The following is an 18,090-nucleotide window of genomic DNA, read 5'->3' as shown; positions in this document are numbered from 1 at the left end:
AGAATCCGTGTACACGACTAATATTGAAGTATCAAAAACCACTCCACTTTAGTGTTTCTCGAACAGGCGGTTAGTCATTTCATTCATTTAGCAGTGGAAAGTAATTATTTTACCTCTAACGTTTACCATAAAATGAGGAAAATGGGAAAAGTTTGTGAGCTAGCAACATTACGTGGGTGTGAAGTGAGACACACGGATGAGTGAGCGAGCGAGAGAGCATGCAATAAAGGCTGGATGAGGATTCTGTGTGTTCTAAATTCTGTGGTTATTCTATATAGTTCTCTTTATCGAACTCTTATTTAGATAAAAATCTTTATATTTTTATAATTTTGCTTGAGTGATTTTATTTTTATTTAATAAATATTTAGTTAACGAAGCCTTTCATTAAGTGAGTCAAAACTTCTCTTCACCTTACACTAACAGAACAAGATAGCTTTCTGACTTATTTTATTGCTCATATGTCGTTTGATTATGATATGATCCCAAGACACCCTGCAAGAGACGTCCAGCAGTGGACGCTCGTTGGTCGAGATTTTGTTATTTAAAATTGTAGTTGTTTTAAATAACAATAATTTTAAGTTATTTTAATATAGTATCGTCATGTCAAGAGTTGGAAGAAACATGATAGGTATACAGCGGTACGCGTAGTTCAGAACCATATACTTTTAACGTATTAAAAGATAAATCATTTTATTCTATAATTTTTAAAATAAATCATTTATTTAAAGTAGGCTCACTAAATAAATGATTTATTAAAGTATGTCGGTTTGTAGCCACCACCGAATCAAAGGGTAGGGTCTAGCCATAAATAAACTCACGTATTGTTCTTTTCCAACATCAACCATTTACAATTAGGTAGACATTCATTTTTCTATGTTGTGAGAGTAGAAAGCGGAGCTTGTGTCTTCCAAGCAACCTTGTCATTGCGAAATTCGTCAATTACATCGAGATTACCATACGTAACCTCGCTGTGATAAATGTGTTTTAACATCTGCATCGGATAATATTAAGATTGCAATTGAAACCGAAAACGAATAAAAGAAATGCCCAAGTACTCTACTTAATTCGTTTATACTGCCATCCACCTTATCCATATTATTCTTCCATATATTCTAAATTCTAAATTCTTCTAAATTAATAACATTCTAAATTCTAACTTCTAATTGTTCTACGTAAAAGTACAACTTATGTTTTCACATATCCACTTTGATGGATATTGTTAATAAGGGTCTTCCCTTATTTGTATTATCTGTCAATAATATGTGTTTTTTTCTCTCTCGAGCCCATATTCTAAAGTTTCATAATTAAGTTATAAGTTTGCTGTCAATTTTAATGTATTCGTTAGATATATTAGCGGCTACTTAATTGGTGTATGTGTTTTTTCTTTGTACTAATTTTAAGTATTAGGTATACTGTTTGGGCCTTAATAAATAAACTAAAAAATAAAATAAAAATATCTCTGTACAAAAGAGACTAAGTCTATTGATAAACGACTAAGACACCGGGAAGTATCCCGGAGGAGTCCATGTATTACTGAATTGTATCACAAATGCACCCGTATTTATATCAAAATACCCACCAACTCAATGTCATGAACATTGGTTGTTAATCAAATACAATTTTAATTGTTTCTTGGAACATATTTATTAATTGAATAATAATTATAAGAGTTTTTGTAAGAATCCTATTAATCCAATTTAATAAAATAACTGGCCAATATGAATTTATAGTTATCAAAAATTTAAAAAGTTTAATTATTCACTTTATAAAATTACCGTAACACTATTATGGTTTAAAGTTTGTTGCACCGTCCATGTTTGTGTTAGGTCTTCTTATCAATGGTTGTCTGTAACTGATAAAAGTCCCTTTACACGCTTTTGTTTATAAAACCGCGGAAACATGTTTATGTTTGTGTAGTACGAACTGAGATAGACTGCCTAGCTGAATTCAGTTTTCCAAACATACCATCCTAATAATTTATTTTTGAAGATGGCATTGATCCAATTGATTGAGCCCAAAACCTCTTAAAATTCGTAATGTGCCCTCGTAATGTAGGAAATATTCAGATATTTATAGAGAAAACTAAATAATCATTGTCTATGCCTATTTCTAGATCCATTATCCGTTGTTACGCAAAAGTTTGAAACGAAGTACCAAGCCGAGGGGGTAAAATAGAATCATAATTATGAAAAACTTTCCATAACTTTCCTGAGAGAATAGCCTACTTTAAGTTATCATAAAAAGCAGTTGTATATACACATTGTTCATGGATTACTAGCAATAGAAAGAAGGATATAAGTAGCCCTAGATAAGATCGATACATATTAGTTAAGACGGGTTCACGGATCACTATGGCGACAGAAAAAGAGTTTTGGTCCCAGATAAAATCGAAACAATAATTTTCACACACATACATATGTGCACGTATAAATCTGTGAGTTTTTAGGCCAGGGGACTGGTTGATTAGTTCGTTCACTGTTGTCTGGACAGCTGTAGACATATTTTATGTTCAGTTGCCAAAGAATTGAAATTTTAAATTCATAAAGTGCTAGTTCGAAATATCGATACGACTGACACGTGACCGCATCAATTTAAATAATGAGATTTTGTAATCTACTGGCCAAAATTTACACTAGCACAAAGACTCTGACTACTTATATGCCTCAGATCGTATAGATAATTCGACTTTTTAAACGGTAAATAAACTAAGCAAATAATTGTTTTCTATAAAATAACTGTCAACATATTATATTAAATCCTTAGTTAAAGCTAAATTGGATTTAAAGACGTTCTATCCGTTGAAGCTAAGAGAAGAAATAATAGACACGGGTAATCATGTTAACATTGCTAACGTTGAAGAGGAGATAGATATGTGGTAAAAGAATTTGTAGAACATGAAAATTCGAAGAACAGTAACATTAATTTGCGATTAAACAATTTATAGTAGGCAGGTACGCAACGAGCTCACAGTTATTTTCAATAGTATTAGGAATAAACCTTTTGCCAACTACGAGTCATTTGGCAAAACTAGACAATTGAAAGTTCGTAAACGCTTGTGGGAAATCTTATAACTACTTATCCAAAATAAAGTACTAATTTATGTATCGACACGTTTGTTTTTCCGCAACTTTTGGGCGTGCATGGTATTATTGCTAGTGGTAACGAATTAATTAAAGCCCCTATGGATTTTGTATATATATCTTTATACTATATTAGCGAATGCTAGACACTCGGAGTAGAATTTCTGAAACCCCATAAGATTCAGAAATTTCGCCGCGGTGCATATATCCGTCTCGGCGTCTCCAGAATGTAACCTACAGCTTGTCGGCACTAACTTTTTGTATAAAAAAAATATTGATTATAATTATTTGCACGGTAACTACTTACTTACGCATGAAATAAGATTTTTAGGCGATTCGAAGTACTTTAATATAATTTACATACTTCAAAACAACTTATTTCTTTTCTATAAAGACCTAAATATTTTTCTTTATATACTTTAGTTGAGTTTCGTTCTATTCGTTTCTGTGCCTAGTAAAACCATCTTGATTTAATCTAACTTTTATAAAGCAATAAATAATTAAAGGTATAATTAATAATAATAATAAAAATAATAAACTTTATTTCAGGCATAGTTATACATATAAATTACAAAATTAGAAAAATGATTTAATAATAAACTAAAATATCAAATGAAACAGACTATTATCAAATTAAAATTAAAAATTTCTTTACAACTATTGCATTTGTTTTTTTAATTTTTATTAAGTAAGTTTTGTAAACAAGTTGTGCGACCTGAACACAAACATAATTATATGCAATAACATACAGTCACTACACGAGCTAAACTTAGGTAGGTACATTGTTTATTCATAAATATTCAATTTTAAGTCATTCTACAGGGAATTAAAGTTTATTTTCCTTTAACTTATGCTAATGAGATAGTAATGTGTTCTTTAATAACGGGGAATGGCCTCAACTATATTGCACAATATGTTTGATAAGTGACGTGGCTTAATGAAGTCATGTTGAATCGGCAAAATGTTTCGAATACGCCGTAAGATCCTAAACAAATAATCTAGATATTACAATTAGCATAAGCTGGCTGTATAATTTACAGTTAAGTCTCATTTGAGGCAAAATTCACTGGACAATGAACTTCTCTCTAGTAAAGCAGAGGGACAAGAGTTCAGACTCTTCACGCTGCTCCAATGTGAGTTTCCGGGATTATTACCGCTTACAAATCTCGTAATCCGTTTAGGTACACACCACAAGACGAGGCAATATAAATAGCAAGAATATAAAACTTAAAAAATAAAAAACTTAAGTGTACACTAGCCAAGAGCTAAAAGTTACTAAAATAGATAAAAAACATTTAATTTATTTAATTTCCCATTTCCAGGAGCAGCATGATTTGACCGAAATATATTTTTTCTACTGTGTAAAAAGTTATTAGTAATATATTTAGGTTATAAAGGTAAGCCTATTTTTTGCAATCATATTATTTATTTTATGTTTTACTAGGTTTTGCCCGCTTAATACGAGTATATACCTACCGCGATGATTCCTTTGGGCACCTTTGAATATATCCTTACAAAATTTACCATATCTTTTTGTTAAGGATAGGACGTGCAAGCTATCTTCGCTTCAAGTTTGAGCAAAACAGATTCAGTCGTTGTGGCATGAAAAAGTAACAAGCATACAAACTTTTACATTTCAAATATTATTAAGGAAGATGTGTGCTTCAAGTATTTTTATGGTCTTCATATAATTTATCAACTTTGTGACGATGAGTGCTAAAGATGAAATAAATAGGAGTTTAGTTGGAGTAAGTAGTTGAATGATCATATTACAAAGTATGAAGACTACATTTGTACGAAGCAATGCTCGGGTAGCGTAACCTAAAATTCGCACGCTGACTCATGGGTCCTTTTGTATAGTGGGGCAAAGACCCTGGCACTACTGATGCTAAAATTCTCAGACTTGGATTTTGAACAAGATGGCTACCTTTTATGAATACAAAGTCTGCTTGTTATTTTAGCTGAGTTCTTTTTGCTACAAACGCTTCATAGGAATTAAGAACGTGATACTGTCACATTCTTAATTCCTGTAAACCGTTCTTTAGAATCTATCTTTTCTTAGAATTTGAAGTATGCAAGTTATTTATTCAAACTTAAGTTTGAGTAGATGGGTTCAAATGCTTGATTTGGATTTCAAGAAAGATGCCGACTTTTTCAGACGGACGTTTTTGAAGCAGAGATCTTTGAGTCGGCTTAAAATGCTTCTTCTTGCCAAAACATTCTTCTACGGAAGCTTTTTGCAACAGATGCTAATGAAGCCACAGTGTCATATTTGAGTTTTTTTTTTTTAGTTTATAGACGAGCGCTTGACTGCAATTACACCTGATGATAAGTGATAATGCAGGCTAAGGTGAAGCGGGCTTGCCTAGCAGATGCCTATTTACTCTTGATTTGAAGGTACTCATATTGTAGGTGCTGGGGAAAATGGAAGCTGGAAGGGCATTCAAGATCCTTGCGATGCGAATGAGAAACGAAGATGCAAAGCGTTTCGTACGCGTCCGCGGTATATCAACCACGTAGGGATTCAGAGATAGTTCTACTTATCGACTATCACCTAATGAGATGACCAACCCGTCTGTCCAGCGTGCAAAACCTGCTTAGAGGCAGGAATATACTGTTATAGGTTATTGATAATACAAGTTTCTGACCTTTAGAGTTGAAATTCTACTAGGCAAGATATATGGCTTTTCTGAATTGGTGAGAGGAACCCATTCCCACTGAAAATGTCACGCACAATCACGAATGTAAATGTCACGGCTATCTAAACCTTAAAATAGAAGGTATATTCTGTTTTAGCTCACGGACTTCTCGCAATATAATTCTTCCTATTAAAAGATACAAAATTATTATCATTCATTATTGTGGAGTGTATATTATAAAATAGTTGCGGCTTCACATAGCACAAATAAAATTAGTATCTTTAGAAGACATAAAGCAAAAAAGCTAGCTGATACTTTTAAAAGATACCCTTACGGCTGCTGTCTCTCAGAGCATAGGAACTCTTCTAAATATTTAAAATACTGCACTGCAATTTAACTAATCTCAAGACTAGCGGACCCTCGCGACTTTGTATGAGTCAATCGAGATACTAGTAGATGTGTCACATTGTCAGATGCTTTAAAAATCCCACTATTCGAGAACATTGTGGTTGAATTAATGTATGAAGTATGAACTCGCGCACTCTATCCGTTCTAGATATGAACGGGTTTAACGGGGTTTGTTTTGTCAATGCATTATAAACTAAAACAATAACATTATATTTGGTCGATGACTGAGAACATAAATAGCTGGGAACCATGCACATCGATTGGATATTTAATGTTTATTTTATATTTATTCAAATAGTATCTACTCACATTTAAGGAAATGATCTCATCAATTTATCAATATATGCGACGAAACCAGTAATTTTAATTCAAAACATGTTTTTGTTGGCTCGGTAGGTAGATAAGTGTGAATTATTGTGAAACCATCCAGATTGTTTCGCTCTCAATCAAGGATTCTTATTCGAGTGTGGAATACTTTAACATCGGATTAATATGGATCTCATTATTTCTATAGCTCGGGCTTTTGAAAAAACTTTTTTAAAACAAAAACAGAAACACAGAATTTGCGACTCTAAAACGAGTGTCATTAGGTCCTTTTTACTTTGACGATACAGAGTTTTATACTTGAAAACGACTTGATTGCGAGCAAATCTTGTACTAAGGCTACAGTATCCTAAATATTCTTATTAATAGGTATTACCGTTACATTATTTACTTGCGATTCCCCGCAACCAGCCAGTTACAACTGTCATATGAGTATTTTTTCTATCCATACTTTTATTTGAGACTTTTTATTTGTTTTGTTATTTTAGTACTAAATCAATATTGAGGAGGGTAGGTCACTGATGCCTATAGCACAGGGTTACCTAAATAAGGCAGCGGAGACCGCCCATATTTTTTTTTGTGTATTACTAAATATAATCATGTTCATCACACAAACATTTTCCAGATGTGGGAATCGAAGCCATGGCCTTGGACTCAGAAAGCAGGGTCGTATATATCGAATAAACTTCATAGTTCGTTTTCAAATAAACAAAACCAAATCAATACTAATAGATACTAAATACTGACGCGTTGCTGATCGTTCTGCTCAGTCTGCGAAGCACTAACATGGCAGTAGCGAACGCGTAGAACATCGACGTAACGATAAACTAGAATTTGTATCTATAGATATATATGAAGTTATATATATATAAAACAATTTACTGAACTTTACAGAAATAAACCAAGCAAACAGGTTTAAATCTATCCTTCTAGTAGTTATCCTATTTATATTTTTTTTAAATACATATAGTATATGATTTTTCTTTTGCTTTTTTTTTTTAAATGCAATGCTGATATATAATCATCCATAGAACTTGTGTGTTAGGTAGTTCGATTTGCCTCATCTGCATAAAAGGGTTTTGGGCCGCGCTCAAAAACCCTGTGCACACCACTTATAGGTACAATTATTTATTCTGTGGTATCGGAAAAACGAAACTATGCTATGAAAATAAACTAATAAAGTAGGAAAACTATTTCTACACCTACAATAATTATTTAATAGATATTTCATTTATTATTTTGACAAGAATTACTTAATCAGCGGAAAATCTGAATAATTATTATAAATCAGTACAGTACGTGCCGAATCTTTGAAGTAGCCGATACCCGCATTTTGACATGACCCGTGAGAGTTTAAGCGCATAAACTATTTGAATTTAGAACGAATGAACTACACGTTTACGCGGCGCCTTTCGAAGATGAGTTGGGAAGGTATAGATCTACCTCTTTGTCTATACACTGTAGATAACGTATGAATTGTAATCGGTTGCCCTTGAGTTGGATAGCATAGCTGATAAACAAAGAGTCACTCCAAAGTTATGTTTTTCCAAATTTGTTTGGTTGAAAAACTAATTAAACTAAATGAAGTTTGTTTTGAATAATTTCAAATTAATGAATACATTCTTCGTACCTACTTTGTTTCTAGTAGGTATCTACCAACTTGTATGTATCACCCTCTACTTGCCTGTTTCCCACGTTATGTAAGGTCGGCACAGCATGTCTTCTTCAAACTTTAAGACAGAAACTTTAAATGTGTAAACTTTTATCATGGTTATTAACTGGTAATAAGAAATCCATCGCGAGAGACGAGCGACACAGAGGATAGGCAGTGCTTTTGTACATGTACGAAATGCACGCCACCAAGTAGGTATACAAGAGGATTTCCTCGCGTTAAAAAAGGTATAAGCCCTAATCGGTTTCTATTTATGCACAGGGTGGTACCTAACTACCAATGGCCGAAGCCTCTCACCAAACCAGATAGTACATACCTACTTAATCTCAAAAGATAAGATAAAAATAATTGCACTCAATAAGTATCAAGCAACCTATAGAATAGCCGTGTTATTCAACAGACAACTCTCCGTTGAGTTCGCCGTCGGAATACCTTAGATTATTATGCATCTAGATTAATAAAAATCGGTGAAAATCAGCAATATATAGATAACAAATAAGTTAACAAAGGAACAAATAAAAAAACTAAAAGACATAAATTCCAATCTGTAATTTTAGCAAGGATATCTATTCTGCCTAAGTAGTTAAAACTATCATTAAATCGACAATTGCAGACAGAATAGTTCCTACCTAATCGCACCTACTACAGTGTGCATTTGATAGTGATACACGATAGTAACATACCTACCTATTAAATCACTGGTGATACGAAATTCGCTACTGTATAAATATCAAATGAATATTGTATCGTTTCATCGTTGCCTCAACGTTGTAAACGTAGAATTGTGTTAAAATAATACTGAGGTTTTAGAGAAATTACCTTTGTATTGTTTTGTAACTTGATGGCTCCTGCCCGCGTTCATTGTGCGCTTTTTTTACGGGGTTTTTACTCTTTTACAAATCTTTTGCGAACTGTTCGTTTTCTTATTTTATAAAGTTATCTATGTTATTTTTATCTGTCCGTTGATTGTTTGTAAGGACGTAAGGGATGGATAAATAAACAAACACGCATTCGCATTTATAATATAAGTTAGAATAGCCACTTACTTTGGTTTAAAATAATCCGATATCTGGCTGACTTTCCAGAACATCTGCACAAGCAGCATCAGCAGCGTATGGTTGATCCATGTGTACAGTTTGTAACAGCTCTCCATGGCTCCACCTCTTTCTCGGTCCCAGAGAAACGGTATCACAGCCACAGTCATCCGTCAATCCACAAAATCCAAACTCAAACAAAGTGTAGATAATAGTCTCTCACAAAGTCCTATCACAAAATAGGCGCCCGCGAACGGTACCTATCAGAGATTTTACGCGAATAAAAACTCGATACGTCCAAGTCAACAACAATAAAGACACAAAAGGCTAATGAAATATTCGATTACTATTTGCGCGGCCGATTATATGGTATCGATTTCGAAACGTGCTACACGTACAGCGTACTGAAGTTGATTGTCGGCTTATCAATACTCCACAAATGAGTTCCACGAGCGAGTGGAGTGCCTTGGACTCAAAATAGCAACCGATACGTTAGCTATAGACCGCACTCAACCACCGGTGCACGCGAACTAAAGACTGAACACAGAACCGACTAGTAAGTGTTCACTGAGTAGAACTGCGATGACGATGACTCAGTGATCCACTGTTTGATTTTTACGTCTCGATAAACGTGAATTCCGCGTTTAACTCTATCTTCCTTCAATGTCAAAACAATCACTTCTGTTAAATACACATTAAGTTTAACGAGCTGAAAGTTTTTTTTTTCATTTAGTTTTTTTACGTTGGCGCTTAGTTATTTATGCTTAGAGATGCCATTCAATATATACGGGACTGTCATCGTATTTACACACCCCGTTCCGTTTTACTACATGAATCGGTTTTGTCCTGTATTTCGACAAAACAGAACTTTAACAACTTTTTTTTTTATTTTATATTTTTGATACGGTTGAGATCACTTACACATGCATGCTAAGTACATATGGTGTAGTTAACAAAATGCAAGTCGAGTTTTGGGCATCGGATTAGAATACGTTACGTAGGTATATAATTGGTTCTTTGAAGTTATGACGATTCTGTTAATAATTCTGTCTATAACTATTAATTTCATTAGTTACCATTTTTTGGATAGAACAGCCCTGCTTCTACGAAATGAAACATCGATGTACTTCCTAAGGTACACATAAATAAAAGAATCAACCTTTTTTTCCATTACAAATTAGCGTTCGACTGAAATCTCACCAGGAAAATGATGCTGTCTTGAAAAGGCGGCCTTATAACTAAAATTGATCTATTAAAGACAACCTGAGAGTGTGAAGCGGATAAAAAGGTGGAAAGTAGATGGTGCACACAGCAAAAAATAAAAATCAAATATACTTGCAGGAACATACCTACTAATGTTTCGGCTTTGCATGCTCAGGTTGCCTTTAAATGATCACTTTTAGTGATAAGGCGGCCTTTGCGCCCTAGCATTAAACACTATTACTGTTTTCCTTGTGTTTTTCTATTTAAGTAATAACTACAAAAATATAGGTACAAATAATAAACGTATGGATATATTAGAAAAGATATGTGTAAGTTTATGTAACATAAACTTACACAATATTTAATTACGTAGGTAAGTAATACAACAGGTGAATAGACTCGGAATGACAAATTTCCGAGTTATAGGACAATAATATTAATCGTACCGGAACTCATGAATCGCTCGGCGGTCAGTCTTTATCTGTGGGGTGATAACTAGCTACGGCTAAAGGATTCCACCATAAAAAAATATTAAAGTTATTACTTTATGCGTTATAAATCGGTAAACATTAACCCAAAAAGTGTCCAGTATAAATTTCACGAAGTTATCAAACCGTTTTGTTAATTCTTTTATCATATTCTTTTCAGAACTCTTAACTTCTGTTCTGATTTTCGCGTGTATTCCTCTTAAAGAGCTCTACCCAAATATTACTCTTACGCCTAAGAAGGATATCAGAATTATCCTTTTATATTCAAATATTGGATAGTGTGTGGTGTCTTGACGAAATCCCTTCACACTCGACGATAATTACACTGAAGTAAGTAACAGCCATAGAGGACAACTTTTTTAATAAGCTAATGGTTATTTCATAAATGTCATCTAATTAATTCAGCGCTGGATAAGTTTATTAACTAATGTACCTACCATTTTCTGTAATTAGGTAAATTACTACCAGTGGCGTGCACTTCATATATGCACAAAAGCACTGCATACCCAAATTATTTTATTTAGCTCGTATTGAAGGGGATTTTTTTCATTTCATGCTATGTATCTACTTTATGCATATCCTGGCCGAATACCCCGTGCACGCCACTGACTTAAGGGAATGCTTTTTATAACTCTTACAATGCCTATCCTTAAGTTTTTATGACACGTAATGGTGATTTTCTTCATTTTATATCATCTGCATACCCTGTGTATACCCTCTATGCACGCCACTGATTATTACTTATGTTATGAGTTTTGTGTCGCTATGCGTAACTTTCCACTTTGGACTTTAGGGTGAATTTACCTACTGGACTCACCAATAACTGTTTTTGAAGGCCGTTTGGCGCAGTTTTCTAAACCCAGCTTTCTGAGCCCAGGGCCGTGGGTTCTATTCCCACAACTGGAAAATGTTTGTGTGATGAGCATGAATGTTTGTCAGTGTCTGGATGTTTATATGTATATTCTAAGTATTTATGTATATTATTCATAAAAATATTCATTAGTCGTCTTAGTACCCATAACACAAGCTACGCTTACTTTGGGGCTAGATGGCGGTGTGTGTATTGTCGTAGTATATTTATTTATTATTTATTTATATACTTATTTAAATCGATGGTTTTAATAAATCATCTTCATCATCATAATTTCAACCTATTACCGGCCCACTACAGGGCACGGGTCTCCTCCCACAATGGGAAGGGTTCAAGCCGCTTTCCACCACGCTGGTCCAGTGCGGATTGGTGGACTTCACACGCCTTTGAGAACATTATGGAGGATTCTTAGGCATGCAGGTATCCTCACGATATTTTTCTTCTACGATGAAGTAAGTAATATTTTAGTTACTTAAACCCACATAACTTGGAAAAGTTAGAGGTGCGTGCTGGGATTCGAACTCGGCCCCCCGAAAATGAAGCCGATGTCCTGCCCACTGGGCTATCACCGCTATTTAACAGAAAACTACACCCTTATTGAATAAGGCAAGAATTCATATTACTTACTGATTTTACAGTCTAAGTTGGTAATACTGAATGACGTAAGCCCATTAAGTGGACTTTTCGAGTAATTAACGGTTACTGACCAATTGGAATTCAGTAGGTATCAGCTATATCTACGTAAGTTTGAATGAATATAATAATTGTCACATGGTTTATATTCAATTGTTTGTGTCGTGTGGTTCTCGTTTAAACTTGACTTTCCTGCACCTAAAGCTGCAAATAAGTTCCTTTTTTTTATATCAAAACCCGAAATTAAATGCTATTTTGGTACAGCGAAGTAACAAAATACCTAATGGATTGAAACGAAAATATTACAAGAGAGTAAAAGCGAGAGTTTTATCCCTGCGAGATTCGAGGATAATTGGAAAAGTTTTTGGAGGTATAAATGTTAAATATTAAATCCTTAATGAATTATGTTGCAAGCCTGTCGAATTCTTGTAATCGACATGATAATATTATTTTGTCACAATTATTATGATTTAATTAAATTGCTTACTATCATTAATTTAAATTCTTAACAAAAGTAATGGGGTTTTCGGAAATTGCCCTAAGCGTTCTTCTCAAAATATATGTTTATTTTGTATAACCATCAGTATCATTTTCAACCCATTACAGTACTCTACATACCTACCTGCCAGAATGAGAAGAGTTTAGGCTGTATCCGCGCTGGCCAAGTGCGGATTGGCAGACTTTACACACATTTGAGAACATTATTGAGAAATATCAGTCGTTTCTGATTCCCAATGATTTAATTGCATAAATTACAAACAACTATTTACGTTTAATTCATCAGAAGGACCTGATAATGACCTTTATTAAACCCAAACCCGTAATGTTTTTCTGTGGCATCGTAACAAAAATCGGTAACAAGCCATGGGCTAAAGGATTCTACCAAACAAAATATTTTCAAAAATTTAAAATTCATTTGTTACAAGTAGGCCTACTTTATAAGCACTTTTATAGGTAGTTAAAGTTATTACTTTATGCGTTATAAATTGGAAAATGTTTGTGTGATGAACATGAATGTTTTTCAGTGTCTGGGTGTTTATTTATGTGTATTATATTCATAAAAAAATATTCATTAGCTATCTTAGTACCCATAACACAAGCTACGCTTACTTTGGGGCTAGATGGCGATGCGTGTATTGTCGTAGTATATTTATTTATTTATTCTGCCGCTAAGCAGCATTGTACCAATGCTGTTTTCCGGGCTTAAGGGCATGGTTGCGTGAAGCTTAAAAGCTATGCCTCAGGTCGATGGCCACAGGGCGGCACGTTCTTCTTCTTCTTCTGCTTGCGGCTCAGGTTCGCCTGGTCCCTGGTGTCACGTCGACCGGCTACGATCTATTGTGATGCCGCTGTCTAGATCTCCCAGCAAGCATTGGTCGCCTTTAGGAAAAGAAAAAAGGAAGAAATTTAGCATCCTGCATCCTCCGTTGCATTATGTGAAAGCGGCACGTTGCAGGACATATTCCTTGCTTGCCCTGCGAAGTGTTGGTCTGGTTATAAGCGTTCGTTTGCCACTTACCATCATATTAGTGGCTTATGCTAGATCCGTCAATTATAATTATGAAAAAAATTACTATTTAATTACTTAAAAGATTTGGTTTGGCAATGAAGTTTGAAATACTCGGACGTCATGCCGTATGGTATTATTTTATTACTCGTAGGTAGCTACTACACCCGTATGGTTGGTTTTATGAGAACGTGCTATGTAAATTGGATGAGTGGATATAAATAATAAGTGTTTTTCAAATGGTTGCCAGGTTCGGTGTTGGAAAAAATAGACGTCTGTTTATTTCACCGATTTATTCTTGGCTTCGTTGCAGATATATTAAATTCATCTGACGTTTTTATGCGTGTTTCAGTAGGTACTTATTGCAAAAAAAAAAAAAGGTGTTATCTATAGAAATTAATCTATGGTGCAGACTGCGTATGTAATATAGATGGAAAATAACGATGCATAACCTGTGAATGGAAAGCTCGTCTTCACGCCCGCTGTACGTAATGTGAGTAATCTAACCTTAAAGATAAAGTTTATAATTCCGAAGTCCATTGCCAGATTAATCACATCAATAGTTTTAGTTTGAATATAGATCCTTGCATTGACTGAATCTAGAATCATCGTCAAGTAGACAGATCATTTCTGGTCTAAATCCTCCTTCATTTTTATTGTCGAGTTGATAAACAGTTACTGACGAGTTAAGTTGGTTTGCAAAGTACAGGACTGAATACACCTTGTTCATAGGCTCATAGCTTCGACCTTACCAAAGCTAAAGGTTTAAACTTTTAAAAGTCTAATTTTAAAGGCACGATTCCTCCCCGCTGCCTTTTCGATATTGTCGTAACCATCGCGCATGAGGTCAACCAATTATGTCTTGCCTATCATGTTTAGTCGCCATTAAACGCGGTGGTACTGGATTTAAATCAATAAAGTAGCAAAGCACCCATGGCCTACCTACGTCTAGACGTAGGCGGTGCCCGATTTCCGTAGATGTAGAGGAATGACTCTACATTGTATTAAAATTTTCCATTCCAATGTGTAAACATTTGTCGTAATACCGGTGAATACGCGCCTTTCTCGTCAAATTATTTATTTAGTTAATTAACTGACGTCTTTTATTCGCATTTACAATGCTATATAAATATAAAGCTATGTATTCATTAATAGTACATTTTGTTTGTATTTAATGTCAGTAAACGACAAAATATCTTTCTCCAAAATAACATTTCTTTTGCAAACCATAAATAAATAAATATACTACGACAATACACATCGCCATCTAGCCCCAAAGTAAGCGTAGCTTATGTTATGGGTACTAAGATGACTGATGACACTGAAATACAGTCATCTTTTACAAACATTTTCCAGTTGTGGGAATTTAACCCACGGCCTTGGACTCAGAAAGCAGGGTTGCTGCCCACTGCGCTGTTGTAGTCTGTTGCTAGGTGAAAACCTAAAAGAAATGTCATACAGCTAGATATAGGCCCCCACCGCGAGTTGTATGTTAATAATTAACTATATCTATAGATTTCTTTTTATTAGGTGTTTTTTTTCAGGACGCTCGGCCGATTACAACTTCCTAATATTATGAATGGTGTAAGTGTGTTTGTGTATTTGTCTGTCTTTCGTTCACACACTATCTAAGCAACCAATAAACTTGATTTTTGACGCATAGTTACTTGAAAGGACTAAGAGTACCATATGCTACTTTAATCCCAGGAAAATCGTTACCAGGGGATTAGTAAAAAACCCTTGATAAACGCGGGCAACAGCTAGTTCCTTTCAAAGATCTATCTTTGCAGTGAACTCCCACTTTGCAACTCTTTTAGCTATGTCTGTAACACTGGTTCTTCTTGGAATCACCTCAGTTCTCATTTGGAGTACATACAACCCTCTTCGCCCGATGAGTGACTCTGAGCTGCCTTATCAGATCCAAACTATTTTAAGAGCTTAATACGAGTATATCACAATCGATAGATAGTAAACGATGTAAGTCCTTTTTCTTAATTTTAAACATTTATATACTAAATACTGCTGTCCGCGTTTATGTAATTTTTACAAAAATCCCGAAGAAGACATTTAATTTCCCGGGATAAAATGTATTCTACGTCCATGTCCGTGATACAAGATTAAGTCGTACATACGTATAACCAAACCAACAAACAAACACACTCTTACGCATTTATAACTCAAGCATACACATATGAATACTCACCCTTACAGAATTAATAAAACATGTTGTATGGTAAATATATGACAAGATGATGGCAGCAGTAAATGTAATGACTGAAATAAACATTTTGATAGCATAAGGCTTAGTTAAATTAAAAATAAATGATATGTTTGCTATATGCTTTCAGTATAATGAAGTTATAAATAACTAGGAGATGTCACGTTATAAGGTTCGGAAACCTCGTTTTCAGCTAAGCTAACAAACCTAGTGGCGTACTATTCTGGCAAAGGTCACAAGGTCATGGATGACGTGGAGTTAGTTTGAGGTTGTACATTCTTATATGTTGTGAATAAAAGGTTGCACATGGGTTCTAGGTAATGGGTTCACCTACAATATTCTAACCCAGCCTGCCAACCCGCGATGGTCCAGTATGGTGCGTCTATGCCTTAAGAACCTTTATAATTCATACGACCGATTGTAAATGTTAATGTTTGTGTGCTGAACATGAATGTTATTCAGTCTCTAGGTGTATATCTGTATATTATAAGTATTTGTGTAAGAATGAATGGATGATTGAATGAATATACTTTTATTGTACACCACAAAAAAGTACATAAAAAAGAAAAGTATAACAAACCAACGTGTTCAATTTGGCGGCCTTATCACTTCATAGCGTTGTCTTCTAGGCAACCAGGGTATATTAATCCTTGTATTTATAGTAGTATAGTAATATATGTCAGAATAAAATAAGTATTTGTTTGAATTATTCAAAAAAATATTCAGCAGTCATCTTAGTTCCAATAACACAAGCTACGCATACTTTGGGGCTAGATGGCGATATGTGTACTGTCGTACTATATTTCTTTTTATTTATTTTATAAACCGCTTTCTAATTATAGAGGAAGCCTTCACCCAGCATTGGGATGATGATGGGTCTGGGAATATTGATTATGGACGTATCTAGTGCAACTGAAAATGTGGTAAATCAACGATAATTTGAAGAGATAAAAGAGAGAGGAGAGAGCAATAAAGAAGTCATTGTTCTAAGTGTTTCCTATCTGGTTTAGAGAAACGCGGAATTTTGATTGCTAACACGGCTGAGATAGGCAGGAGATAAAAATTATATCCCCTGACAAGGGATAAAATTGATGTGTCCACCTGCCAAAGCACGGCAACATATGAGCAGTTTACCCCCGTTTTTTATTACTCTTATAATATTTTGATATCCACACGTGCGCCAATGCTCAGTGAGTTATTAAAGCTGTTTGAGATGATAAAATATTATTCTTTCCCCGGGAAGTAAAAGTCTTCTGTTCATGCTAGCCGTTCACAAAGCAGAAGTCCATTAATATTTCTAAAAAAAAATGTGTAGATTGAAAGAATTATGTTTAAAAATAGATAATTCTAAATAATGATGCATCACGAACAACCGTGGCAGGTATTTATCAATTGTTACGGGTGTGTTTATTAGCAGATCTTCATTTGATTGTTTATTGTTAAGCTCTTAAGCTAAACAAACACTCGTTAAACTGAACCAACTAACTCATAATAGACATGAATTGAGAACAATAAACATAATGTAGCACACTCTATTTAAAACCGTGGAGGGTCGAAAGTAAATACTCGGATTATGGTACAAACCAGAACCAGAATTGTTGAATAACAATTAATTCGAACTAAGTAGTTGTATTGGCATTTTTGTTATGGGTACATAGTTAATGTACACAAAAAGTTTTAATTCATTCCTGTAAGCAGTTCTAAAGTAATCCCTAAAATCGAGAGTAAATATCATTTGCTTTATAATTTTTTTTTAAATGAGATGATGCAGTCAAACTAAAAAAACTATTTAATCTTTTAAAAAATTAAGCCTATCTTAGATAGCACAGAAATAGCTTGTACGCTGACGAATGGAAAATGAAAGAAAAGTGTATAAATGTATAAAGTACATCATTGAATCACGCTTTACAATTGCTCATACAGTCAAGGGCCGAAGCAAGATGTAAAGATCTGGGACCTTCTGCTTCCCCGATCGTTAACACTTACCAAAATAACTGTCGTCAAATGCAAAGA

The 18,090-nt window shown here is 34.4% G+C and overlaps 1 protein-coding gene across 1 annotated transcript in view; it reads right to left on the bottom strand.

Annotated features, from left to right (window-relative positions):
- The window catches only part of LOC120630315, a 32,059-nt gene extending 22,352 nt beyond the window's left edge, over positions 1 to 9,707 (bottom strand). The window contains exon 1 of the mRNA XM_039899504.1: positions 9,170 to 9,707. Coding sequence (XP_039755438.1) covers positions 9,170 to 9,327 — 158 coding nt within the window. The 5' untranslated portion in view covers positions 9,328 to 9,707. The remainder of the gene's footprint in view (positions 1 to 9,169) is intronic.
- Between the last annotated feature and the right edge of the window lie 8,383 nt (positions 9,708 to 18,090).

Source organism: Pararge aegeria, chromosome 16 (assembly GCF_905163445.1).
Source record: "Pararge aegeria chromosome 16, ilParAegt1.1, whole genome shotgun sequence".
Taxonomy (NCBI): domain Eukaryota; kingdom Metazoa; phylum Arthropoda; class Insecta; order Lepidoptera; family Nymphalidae; genus Pararge; species Pararge aegeria.
This window is presented reverse-complemented; position numbering and strand designations above follow the sequence as displayed.